General features: G+C 39.2%; 1 protein-coding gene across 4 annotated transcripts in view; it reads left to right on the top strand.

Annotated features, from left to right (window-relative positions):
* DDIAS (DNA damage induced apoptosis suppressor) overlaps positions 1–12,719 on the top strand; it is a 54,429-nt gene that overhangs the window by 13,326 nt on the left and 28,384 nt on the right. For 3 of the 4 annotated variants that reach the window (XR_009504602.1, XR_009504601.1, XR_009504600.1), the window contains exons 3-6: positions 1,520–1,681; positions 3,326–3,443; positions 4,575–7,210; positions 9,437–9,720. Coding sequence is in view for 1 of the 4 variants with exons in the window: in XM_059930700.1 (XP_059786683.1) it covers positions 1,520–1,681; positions 3,326–3,443; positions 4,575–7,175 (2,881 nt within the window). In the remaining 3 variants the exon portion in view is untranslated. Of the gene's footprint in view, positions 1–1,519; positions 1,682–3,325; positions 3,444–4,574; positions 7,378–9,436; positions 9,721–12,719 lie in introns of those variants that run through there. The other variant, XM_059930700.1, reaches the window with a different exon arrangement.

Raw genomic sequence — 12,719 nt, 5'->3', positions numbered from 1 at the left:
GATTAACCATCACCATAAGGTGTTTTAAGGGGTCAATTTGTTAAATTAAGAATGTGAAAAATGGATAGCAGAGTTCTAAGATATTGCAAACAACTAGAAAAGAGGGAAACATAAGTAGAAGTGACGGTAACCATCACAATACTTAATATAATTATGAGGGAGAAGCAGACTAAACACATTAATTTGACAAGATCTGTACTAGAGTCTTTCTTTACTTTCTTTTCTTATACTTTGTCTCATTTTATCCTTCTTCAACCCTGGATTTCACAGATGAGGAAATCTAAGTTTAAGGGATTTAGTATCTATCCCAAGACCAGACTGCTAGTACATAACAGTAGTGTTATACTTGACACACAGTAGTTTTGTTTTTTTTTTTAATATAAATTGATTTATTTATTTTTATTTTTGGCTGTGTTGGGTCTTCATTGCTGTGCCTGGGCTTTTCTCTAGTTGTGGCGAGCAGGGGCTACTCTTCATTGCAGTGCACGGACTTCTCATTGCAGTGGCTTCTCTTGTTGCAGAGCACAGGCTCTAGGCATGTGGGCTTCAGTAGTTGTGACACACGGGCTCAGTAGCTGTGGCTCGAGGGCTCTAGAGCACAGGCTCAGTAGTTGTGGCTCACGGGCTTAGTTGCTCCGTGGTAGAGGGATCTTCCCAGACCAGGTCTCGAACCCGTGTGCCCTGCATTGGCAGGTGGATTCTTAACCACCGCGCCACCAGGGAAGCCCATACACAGTAGTTTTTGATAAGAAAGGCTTTGGGGGGGAAAAAAAAGTGTTTGATAGAATTCAAACTTGGGAAAAAAAAATTAATGTCTAAACATGACCTAGGCCTTCTTCACTATTAAACATGAACCACCACCGCCACACACACACACAAAAAAAGAATGCCTTTGGCCATAATTGCCTTACAAACAAGTTAAACAAGATGTTTTGTACCTAGTTTTTGTAATCTAATAAATTCTCAGCATATTTCAATGAATTAAATTAAAGAAAGTAAAGTTATTCTTATAATAGTGAGAAAAATATGACTAGGTACTTTGTGTATAAATATTTATTAAATGTTTTGAGGTTATTCATTGTCCTTTTAACAGAAGATAGACATTCAAGTTCAGGTCTTCTGTTGGTGTGGTGCTCACTTCATTATATCTAGTTTGCCCCCACCCCCAACCTCGGACTATAATACGCCTCATTTGTTAACGATGATTTAGCTACCCAATAACAACCAACCAACAACCAGCCAGCCTCCCTCCCCACACCCCTCTCTCTCCCCACACACGCACACACAGTTTTCCTTCAATTTCTATCAATTTGGTGCTACTTAATTTAAATCAGTAAAGTAACTGTTATGAATAGAGAAAATTCAAAAGAGGTTGATCTGAAATCGTTTAAGAAGGATGTAACTTGTACATTGTGTACACAAAATATTATTTTTAATCTTTAATTTCCAGATTTGTTTTACATCATATTAAAAAAAAGTTAGTGAACATCTCTATGCTTTTTTTCCTCCACTTTTCCAGGTCTAATTGTCCAAAATGTGGCTCTACTGGTGAAGCTGAAAATGCCAGTTACAGATATAAACTTGCCTTAAAAGTTGCAGAATCAAACAAATTATTTGGTATTACTGTATTTGGAAGCTGCTTAGATGCATTTTTTGGTCTTACAGCCACTGGTTTGCACAGGTAAGAATATTTAAAGAATTCTTTTTCCTAGCTACTACTTTAGTACATCAATAGAATTTGAAGATATGTGGGGTTTTTTTGTTTGTTTTATTTACTTTTGGCTGTGCGGGGTCTTTGTTGCTGCTTGGGGACTTTCTCTAGTTGCGGTGAGTGGGGGCTACTCTTCGTGGCGGCAGGCGGGCTTCTCACTGCAGTGGCTTCTCTCGTTGCAGAGCACAGGCTCTAGGCACGCGGGCTTCAGTAGTTGTGGCACGCAGGCTTCAGTAGTTGTGGCTCGAGGGCTCTAGAGCGCAGGTTCAATAGTTGTGGCGCACGGGCTTAGTTGCTCCACAGCATGTGGGATCTTCCCAGACCAGGGCTCGAACCCCTGTCCCCTGCATTGGCAGGCGGATTCTTAACCACTGCGCCACCAGGGAAGCCCCCGAAGATATGTGTTTTTAAGGTACTATGCAGTTAGTAAAAAAGATGATCACTCGACCTCAGATCATCAGTTCATTTAAAAGATAATCAAGGGACTTCCCTGGTGGCGCAGTGGTTAAGAATCCGCCTGCCAATGCAGGGGACACGGGTTCGAGCCCTGGTCCGGGAAGATCCCACATACTACGGAGCAACTAAGCCCGTGCACCACAACTACTGAGCCCGTGTGCCTAGAGCCAGTGCTCGGCAAGAAAGAGAAGCCACCGCAATGAGAAGCCCGCACACCTCAGTGAAGAGTAGCCCCCGCTCGCCGCAACTAGAGAAAGCCTGTGCACAGCACTGAAGACCCAGTGCAGCCAAAAATAAATAAATAAATTTAAAAAAAAAAAAAAAAAAAAAAAAAAAAAAAAAAAAAAAAAAAAAAAAAAGATAATCAAGTGAGAAATAGAAAGATGTTTATTTCCTGAATACATATTGTGATGATGTTAAACCATGCTCCAACCAAACTGTAATTAGACTATTAAATTACAAAACTCTAATCCAAGTTAGAGAAATATATAATAAGAAAGTAAAATTGTTTCAAACGGAAGGATTATTCAAATCAAGTGGCTAAGGTCTCTTGAGGTGGAAGAAGCTATTTGAAGGAATATTTGCATATCAAATTGAATTTTGTCATTTATTTCATTTGCATTGCAGCTTCATCTGCATAGTTTGACCTGTTAAGATGTTCTGAGAATGTAAGGATATATGTAAGCAACTGAAGCTTTTTCTCCCCTTCAATCTTCTGCCCTCCTCCCCTAATACTTAACAGAGGAAATCTCTGTTTATCTCCTTATAGTTGAGAGCAAAGTGATTTGAAGAAAGGGAGGGCCAAGGGACCACAGCCAGGATTGCCAGCGATGAGGAAAGACTTCCCCCTCTGCTTTGAGGATAAGGGTTAAAGATACCAGCACTACTCCCACTGACACTTTTAGAATAATTGCTGGGCCTGATTACTAGGCAGGCATCTACTTTATTAACACTTGATCAGTTGTTTTTGTCTTTCTAGGCTATAGGAACCTAGAGGGAACAAAATACGTAGCTCTTAAAGTCACTTTTTTTTCCCCCCTGTATGTAACTCAAAAGTTTCATGTTTGTATTTTCAAACTAATTGTGTCTTCTGACTTTATGGCAAGTTAAAATTTCAAAGCTTATCTCTTCGCATTTTTTATTTTCTTTCTAATCAAGGTACATTCAAGATCCTAATGAAATTCCAGAAACACTGGACAGTGATGCAACTCAGAACCTATTAACTAAAGCAGTTGAAACTTGCTTTGTTGGACAGAGCTTTATTTTTGGAGTGACGGTAATTGAGACTAGCTTTCTTTTTATTATTATGCTAACATTTCCATTGTAATGAAGTGATTTTAATTTTCTAAATAGTTTTTAGGAGTCATAAGTGTGAGAGCCTGTAGAAGCACTTTAAGCTTTGTAAAAATAGGCTATAGGTGATCTGTTAAAATACCATGTATGACAACTTCCTCTTTCAAAAGTTAGAAGAGCCCCATTCAAATGCATTCAGAACTTTAAAAATCTAAATTTATTATAAATTCACAAGTGTTACATATTTTGTTTTGATATTTGGTATTTACTATACCCTCTAAATTCAGTTCAGATTCTGTAGTAAAACTTTCGTCAACTCTAGCTTTTTAATCTTATCGATAAAAGGAAAAAGAGGGAACTAACATTGAAGGCAAAGTAACTGAGTGTTGATAACTGTAAGAATAGGTTAGGAAGGATCATCTTAAATAATTATAAAAGTGACTATAGAAAAAGTCTAGAGAATGTGCTGACTGAAGGAGTAATCGCTTTCTGTCTCTTATATGCTAAAGGGAACAAATCAGTATTTTGCCTACACTGCAGTCAGGGTTTTGAAAAGTGAAATACAGCACTTCACAGCTGAACAGTGAGAAAACCCAAAGGGAAGATGAAACCAGGAGCTACAGAGGTTTTCTTTCTTAAAATCTCAGATGGCTCTTTTTCTTCTTTTTTTTTTTTTTTTTTAAAGTGAGAACATTCCTTTAAACACTCAAAGCTTATGGACGCTAATGAGAAATATAATAGTAGTTACCATTTATTGAGCAACTACTATTTGCTAAGCACTCTAGTTTTTTTGTGTGTTATTGCTAATACAGTAATCCTGCATTTTTATCCTTATTTTATAAATGAGAAAACTAAGGCTCCTAATAACTTGTCCAAAGTCCCAACACTAGGAAATTTTAGAACCAAAATTTAAAGACAAGTCTCTTTACTCCAAGGTTTACTTCCCCATAATTTCAATTCCTCTAGCGTTAAACCGTATAACGCTAGAGGAATTGAAATTATGGGGGTGGGGGTTATAGTTGCATCTGTTTTTAACCTTTTAAATCCCTGTTTCACATTTGAGTCAAAGGAAGAAAATATTATTCTGATTTAAATTCATTTACTTCTTTCACAGAATTTTGAAAGCCAACATGGACAAGGTTCAGGTTCCAGTAACCTCTTAGAGCAGTACTCAGACCACAAGAGAAAAGTTAAAGCGCTAGTAGCTTGCCAGATTCTTCTACCAGACCCAGGTGTCGTAGGCTTCACTGTCATTGACTATTTCCATCGGCTTTTGCAGCTTTCTGATATCAGGAAACTTCGCTGTGGCTCCCAGGCACCTAATAGCCACTTACTTGCTTTCGAAAATTCAAATAGCGATGTCAGCAGCATATGTGGCCCTGACAGCAGTTCTTGTTGTTTTGAGTCCCATGGCAGAGATGATTTTTCAGGATTCTGGCAGCTATCACTTGAACTCACTTCCATTGTTTCACAACTAACAGATGATGATGATTTTTCAGCTTCAGAACAAAGCAAGGCCATTGATACTCCTCACCAGAACAGAATGTGCATTTCTTCTGCAGAGGCCACTGGTTCCAATAGCTGCCATGATACCATTCAGGGTTTATGGAGCCCTGTTTCTTATATGGATAAAAAGAGTGCAGCACAAAAGCTGGGTGAAGAACTTGGCTTACAAGCTAATCAGCCAAGTGCTGTTCATAGCAATCATCATGAAATTGGAGTTCCTGGTTCTAATTTATTCCCTTTGAAAGTGCAAGAGCCCCTTGAGCCAAGTAATACAAAATCCTTCCACAGTGCAGTGGAAGTTAAAAATATATATTCCCAGCGTGAGCTAGCATGTCACCAGTATCATGATGTAGATACCCCCGCTAGCTTTCAGGAGAGATCTATGTGTTGTACACCTTCATCACTCAGACTTGAAGAGATAGCTGAGGGTTCTCAGGACTGTGACCTTGAGATCTGGGCTGACCTTCCACTCTCTGAAAGCCTAAACAAATTTCTGGCAGCTATCGAAAGTGAGATTGCTATAACCCAGACAGATGGCAGTAGCAGGAAATGTCATCTAGATAATGACATCAGTAAATTACATGCAGACCACAGCAGGTTTTCCGTGACTCCACAGAGAACTACTAGATCCTTGCATACACCACCTATAGGCTTAAGATCACCACAAGCAACAGTCAAAGCAAACTCCAGCAAAAATAACTTCCTTTCCAACTGTGAAGCAAATCCAAGTCCTAGTGTTCATAAGGAGTCACAACCAGAGAACACAGCAGAGACTGTCTCTATAAGTAGTAGTGAAAGAGGCATTTCTGAAAATCTTCTACCAGATGTTTATCTGTCAGCTCTGTTTCCATCTTCAAAAGGCTCAGGCACAACAGTTACTCTTAAGTCTACCAGAATTCCACCACATGAGGCTGAAATTTCACTTAAGCACGATACTTCAGAGACTGACCATTCTTGTCTCAATAGCAAATATTTTAATGGATGTGGACAAAAAGCACTATCCGAAATGAGTGAAAAGTTGACAACTTTGAGTTCTAGGAGGTATAATGATGTTTCCAACCTTCACAACTTAGAAAATAAACAATACTGTAGGCGGCCAAAGAACCAGGGTGACAGTTTGACAATTTGCAGGAAACTCACATATCCTTTAGAAGCTCTTTGCAGTATGCCAAATAGAAGTACGAACACATTGAAAGAAATGTCTTATGAACACACTGGTAATAACCTAACACCAAACTGTTCTACTGGTCATGAAGGTTGCTACAATGCTTCTGCTGATCTCTTTGACGATAGTCCTAAAGAAATGGACATGGCAACAGAAATGACCAAAAAGTCACAGGATATTTTGTTACAGTGGGGAAAGTCTTTGGCAGAAAGTCATCATACAGAATCTGATTTTTCATTGAGATCACTCTCTGAAAACTCCAACCAGTCTTCACAAAAATTATCCTTGCAAAACACATCTGCCTCTCTGTATCCAAAAACATGTCCCTCTCCACCTCATTTTCAGTCAGATTCAGAATATGATTTTGAAGATAGCCAAGACTTTGTTCCATGTTCACAGTCAACTCCAGTTATAGGATTCCACCAAACTAGAATTCATGGAATGACAGGAGCTTTCAAAAAATTACCTGCCTTTTATTTGGACCTTGATGCTAACTATAAAAAGACAAGGATTTCCTCTGTAAATGATGCACAGCAAGCCACCCCTAGCTGTCCAAAAAATATAAAGACACCCAGCCAGAAATCCAGAAGCCCTACTGCATCTAGTATTACACAACCAGAGATCTCCAACAACTGTCCTGTTGCTAAGTACCTTGAAACTGATGTTGATGAATGGGTCCCTCCTACCACACAAAAAGTATTTCCTTCAGAAATGCTTGGATTCCAGGCCGTGGGTCTAAGGAAATGCCCTGCTGCTTATAATTCTCCTGATCAAAAAGAGTTACCAAGAAAAAAACTGAAATATGTCAAACAAAGAACTGATAAATGCTTAATTAAGAAAGAGTTAAATTTGAAGAATATGCTTACAGCAGCAGAACCGAAAACTCCTGACTATAACAGTACAGGGTTAGGCTGGATTTTCAAAGAGTCGGTTTTGGGACTTGGTTCCCATTCAGAAGTCAAATGTTGCCTTGCATTTTCAGAAGATTGGTCACCTTCAGTGCCTGAAACTAAAAGTGCTTGGTCTCCTGAATTGTTCTCATAAAATGTCACCTGAACCCAATTTCTGAGCTTTTAAAGGTAAGTGTGTTTGGAAACTCTTGCCTCCAGTGTCATGGAAAGCGTTCTTACCATTTTGAACACTTGAAGAGAAGCAAATAGAAAAGAGGTGCTGTTGTGCCTTTTTAAATGGGGGGAAGCCATTGTTTTTCCCAGTGTTTTATCCAGAATACTCTGATTTCAGATAATTTGGCACTTTATCTTATATTATTGATTGTACTTATGTATTGTCAGTTTTGCTTGTTGAAAGTATTTGTTAAAATCACACATACATTCAGAAATAAAGCCTTTGCAAACCAAAACTTAAAGTCTTTCTTAATTGTTCAGCTTAGATCAGAAAATGTCTACCATGTATTAAGCCAACTACTGTTCTGAGTTTGTGATACAAAGCTACAACACCACTGATCTCAAAAAAGATTTTAGTCTACTGGGTAAGACAGAAATATAACAGACAATTTCAGTACAATGCAGTAAATGCAATAATAGAAGTTTTTGATGGATATTAAATTTATGTTGCTCTGGGAGCATGGCAGAGAATCAGTTAACCCAGCAGCATCTATGGGCTGGGGATAAGAAGAAAGGTCAATAAACACTTACAATTTAGAGTTAAATGTGAAACTGTCACTATTTTATCCAGTAATTATTTGTTGAATGCTTACTACATGCCAGGCACTATGCTAGGTGCTGGGAATTCAAAACTGAAAGTCAAGCTCCTTACCTCAGAAACTCATGGTCTAGAAGAGTAAACAGTTCTCTGATAGGGAGATAAGCTCAAAGGGCTAATAAGGAGCAAAAATGAAGAATAGTTTCTAGACATTAACGTCCTTAGCAACACCTCAGCTGCACCCTGTAAAAGCTTTGTGTGTCTGGTCAGCTCCCTTTGCCATTCCCCACAGCAACTATTCCAAATCTTCACTCTCTTTGTGCCACCGACCTACCTACTCTTGCCTTGTACTTCATGGAGATCACCTGTATTCCCTTACCTTCCCACACCCATACTTACCCACTCGTCTGTATCGACTCACCCACAACTCTTTTTCCTCTAACCTCAGATATAATGCACACCTCCTATTTAGTGCTAATCTTTCTTTTTGGGCTGTTGATCCATTATACCCATCTTTATCGTCTCGCTCTACTGGCTCTCTCCCCTTCCCCCACTTTTAATTTTGAAAACTTGCAAAACAAAAGTTGAAAGAATGATACAATGTTATAGCATCTATACATACGACCTAGATTCAATTATTTAACATTTTGCCTTTTGTGTATGGGTGTATTTTTTCCATTGTGTCTATAGATATATATAGTTGTTTCTGCTGAACCTTTTTTTTTTTTTAATTAGCTTATTTATTTTTGGCTGCATTGGGTCTTCGTTGCTGCGCATGAGCTTTCTCTAGTTGCGGCGAGCGGGGGCTACTCTCCATTGCGGTGCACGGGCTTCTCATTGCAGTGGCTTCTCTTGTTGCGGAGCATGGGCTCTAGGCACGTGGGCTTCAGTAGTTGTGGCACGCGGGCTCAGTAGTTGTGGCCCACGGGCTCTAGAGCTCAGGCTCAGTAGTTGTGGCACAGGCTTAGTTGCTCCGCGGCATGTGGGATCTTCCTGGACCAGGGCTCGAACCCATGACCCCTGCATTGGCAGGCGGATTCTTAACCACTGCGCCACCAGGGAAGTCCCTTTGCTGAACCTTTTTAAGGTAAGCTGCAGATATGACATTTTACCTTGAAATACTTCAACGTGAGTTTTCTTAAAATAAGGACTTTCTTCTGCATAATTATTGATACAATATCATTATCACACTAAAAACTATAACAGTAGTTCTACAATATTGTCTAATGTTTAGCCCATATTTAAGTTTTTCTACTTGTCCCTAAGTTGTAATTGTTGTCGATGTTGTTTAACCTGGCTAATTTCATATCTCCCACTGTGATTAAAGAGTAGTAATGCAGTTACTATTGAACTATATAGATCTTACCTCTACAGTTCCCTAATGTCATTTATTTAATGCTGGTTACATCTTTACTCATGATGCTGCATCCATTGTGCCACCGTGAGTACTGGCTTCCAGTAACTCTCTCAAATGTTGTTACTCTGCTTCATTGGTGATTACCAAAAATGCAGGTCTTACACACAGTATGCAGGAAAATGTGAATAATAATTCATTTTCTGGTTATATTATATTTAGCATTTGGACTTTTCTAGCATAAACGTAGCGCACATATTCTAACCATGTTTTCTCTTGAACTTTTTAGGCTGTAATTACTGCATTGCCAAACTGTGATCTCTTAGCCACACCCAGGAAGAATAGTCAAGAGGCCCACGGATGGAGCAAGAAGAGTAGTTTCATTTGTGCAAGGAATGCCCATTCCTCCATCAGCATGGGTTAAGCCCAAACCTAGAGAGCACAATGCCACTGTCAATTGGAAATGAGAGGACATTGATTGGAAGAGCCAGCTGGCATAGCAGAGCAGCAGTCTTAAAAGGCCTCAGATTAGATGGGCCTGTCCTGACACACAGTGCAGAACCTGCAGAGAGGGTAAGGGGACCTCCCTGGTGCCAGTGGTGGGAGGTGGACAGAATTTAAGAACAATGTCACCATCCTCACAAACTTGGTGGCCTACAGACCAAAGACAGTCCCATAGTTGGAACACAGACCAGTGGGAGCCAAAGCACAGACCCACACATACAACTCAATCTCAAGGGTCAATAGTTTGGTAACCCAAAACCCTAAATTCATTCTGTGTCCAATATGAGAGTCACCTAAAAGCACCATTCTGGCAGCTCAGTCTCATACTATTGTGTGAAGGAAATATTGCTTCGGCCAGTAGAAATGGTCCACTCTTCAGACCCAGGGAAATTCCATAGGCACAAGACCCAGAGCTCCTTAGAGCATTTGTTCCACATGAAGAGTAGGTGAATGGGTTAGAGGGTCAGAGAGTACCTCAAATGGGAGAAATGGCACGTGTCCCAGCATCAAAGTGGGACTTGAAAATCTCAAGAGAGGCATTCTGGCAACCAAGTCTACGTGGGGACCAGATCCAGGCTTAGGGTGCCTTCCTTAGTCCCAGGAACTGGAGGTGAATTTAGAAAATCTTGAGGAAGACACTCTAAAGCATCAGTCTCCCTGAAGCATGGGGCTGGGGCAGGGTCCTTTCTTACTCAGGTCTTAGAGATGCTGTCTGATCATCCCCTCTTATTATCCTTGACTGCTTCATTTGCCTGCCTTTTAAAAGATGGTGCCTCTAAGTGTTCCGTTATTGGCCCTTCTGTTGAAAACCCGAATGAACTTTTTGGCCAACCCAATACATGTACTCTTTGGTTGAATTTATCCACTCATCTATAGTTACCACCCATAAGCTGTTTAATTCAAAGTCCGTCTTTTATCTAGACTCTCCTGAGACCAAATTCGTATGTTAGTGTTTTATTATTCAGCTCAAAATGTTTTATAATTTCCATTTGGGTTCTTTGACCCATGAATTTTTTACAAATGTATTTCTTCATTTCCAAACAGAAAGGATTCTTCCCTAGCTATCTCTTTATGAATGATTTCTACCTGAATTACACTGTGGTCAGAAAAATTATTCTATATTATTTCAGTCCTTTGAAATTTGTTGAGACGTTTAACTATTGAAAGAGGGATTTTTAAATCTCCCTCTATGATTGTGAATATGTATATTTCTCCTTTTAGTTCTATCAATTTTTATTTCATTTTGAGGCTATGTTATTAGACACAAATTCAATCTTGTGTCTTCCTGATGGACATGGGGAAAGTCCCATTTCATTGCTATTAATGCTTTTTGTCCTAAAATCTAATTGTTATTACTGTACTACATTAGTTTTGTCTTGGTTAGTGGGTTTTGTTTTTGTTTTTCATTTCTCTTTTATTTGTTTATTTATTTGTTTATTGGCTGCATTGGGTCTTAGTTGCTGCGCACAGGCTTTTCTGTAGTTGTGGCAAGCAGGGCTACTCTTCATTGTGGTGCGCAGGCTTCTCGTTGCAGTGGCTTCTCTTGTTGCGGAGCGTGGCCTCTAGAGCGCGCAGGTTTCAGTAGTTGTGGCTCGTGGGCTCTAGAGAGCAGGCTCAGTAGTTGTGCCCCACAGGCTTAGTTGCTCGGTGGCATGTGGGATCTTCCTGGACAAGGGATCAAACCCATGTCCCCTGCATTGGCATGCGGATTCTTAACCACTGTGCCACCAGGGAAGTCCCTCATTTCTCTTTTAAATCTTTCTGTATCTTTACGTCTTAGAAATGTTTCCTGTAAACCTCATATAGTTTGGTTTTGTTTTATTGTCCAGTTTGACAGTCTTTGTCCTCTAGCTGGAATATTTCATCCATTAACAATTAATGTAATAATTTAAATATATTTGAGTTTATCGTATTTCATGCTTCCTGTTTATCCTGTCTATTCAATGTTTCATGTCTTCTCCTTTCTTTTTCTTATAATCCTTTCCCAAAGACCTTAAATCTTTTTAATCCATTTACTATTTCTTTTAATTATGTTTGTCATAAGTTTTAATTCTGTATTTTTAACTCCACAAGATATAGTTTCTATAGTCAGTTTTTTATATTTGTTTTTTTGTTTTTGTTTTAGATTTACCCACATATTTACCATTCTCTTTGCCCTTCAATTTATGTTTTATCCCAGATCTTATATCACTTTCCTTTGGTCTGAAATAAGCCCTTCAGAATTTTTTTTTTCTTTAACTTTTATCTATGTAGTTTTTTCTTTTTCTCCAGAGTTGTTTTTTGAGTTTTGAGTGTCCCAGCTTTGGCAGTTTACTGTTTATTTATTTGGTTGCTCCAGGTCTTTGGTTGGGGCAGGCGGGCTCCTTAGTTGCGTGTGGTATGCATGTGGGATCACCAGCAATCAAACCCAGGCCCCCCTGCATCAGGAGCACAGAGTCTTAATGACTTTGCCACCAGGGAAGTCCCCAGAATTATTTCTTCTGTTGAGATTTTCTTGATGGAAAACTCAGGTTTTTTGAATTTGCATATTTATTTATTTGTTTGAAGATGTCTTTATTTTCACTCTCAATCTTTTTTTTTTTTTTTTGGCCACTCCACACAGCTTGCAGGATCTCAGTTCCCCAACCAGGGACTGAACCTAGGCCACAGCAGTGAAAGCACCAAGTCCTCACCACTGGACCACCAGGGAATTCCCAATTTTCACTCTCAATCTTGAAAGATATTTTCTCTGGGTGTAGAATTCTAGGGTAGGGGTTATTCTCTTTCCACTCACAATGCCATTCAACTGTCCCTGGCTCTCATTGCTGTTGAGAAATCAGCTAACTGCCTTTTTTTTTTTTTTTTTTTTTTAAGTAATCTGATATTTTTCTTTCTGGATATTTTTATTCTGTCTTTAGTGTTCCTCAGTTCTATTAATGATGTGTTGAGATATAGATTTCTTTTTTTAATTCTTCTTGAGATTCATTAAGTTTACTGAATCTGTGCATTAGTGCCTTTCACCAGTTCTAAAGATTTCTCAGCCATAATCTTAAAATATTGCCTCTACTCCATTCACTCTCATTTGAGAA

The sequence above is a fragment of the Balaenoptera ricei genome, chromosome 8 (assembly GCF_028023285.1).
Source record: "Balaenoptera ricei isolate mBalRic1 chromosome 8, mBalRic1.hap2, whole genome shotgun sequence".
In the NCBI taxonomy this organism is placed as follows: Eukaryota; Metazoa; Chordata; class Mammalia; order Artiodactyla; family Balaenopteridae; genus Balaenoptera; species Balaenoptera ricei.
This window is presented reverse-complemented; position numbering and strand designations above follow the sequence as displayed.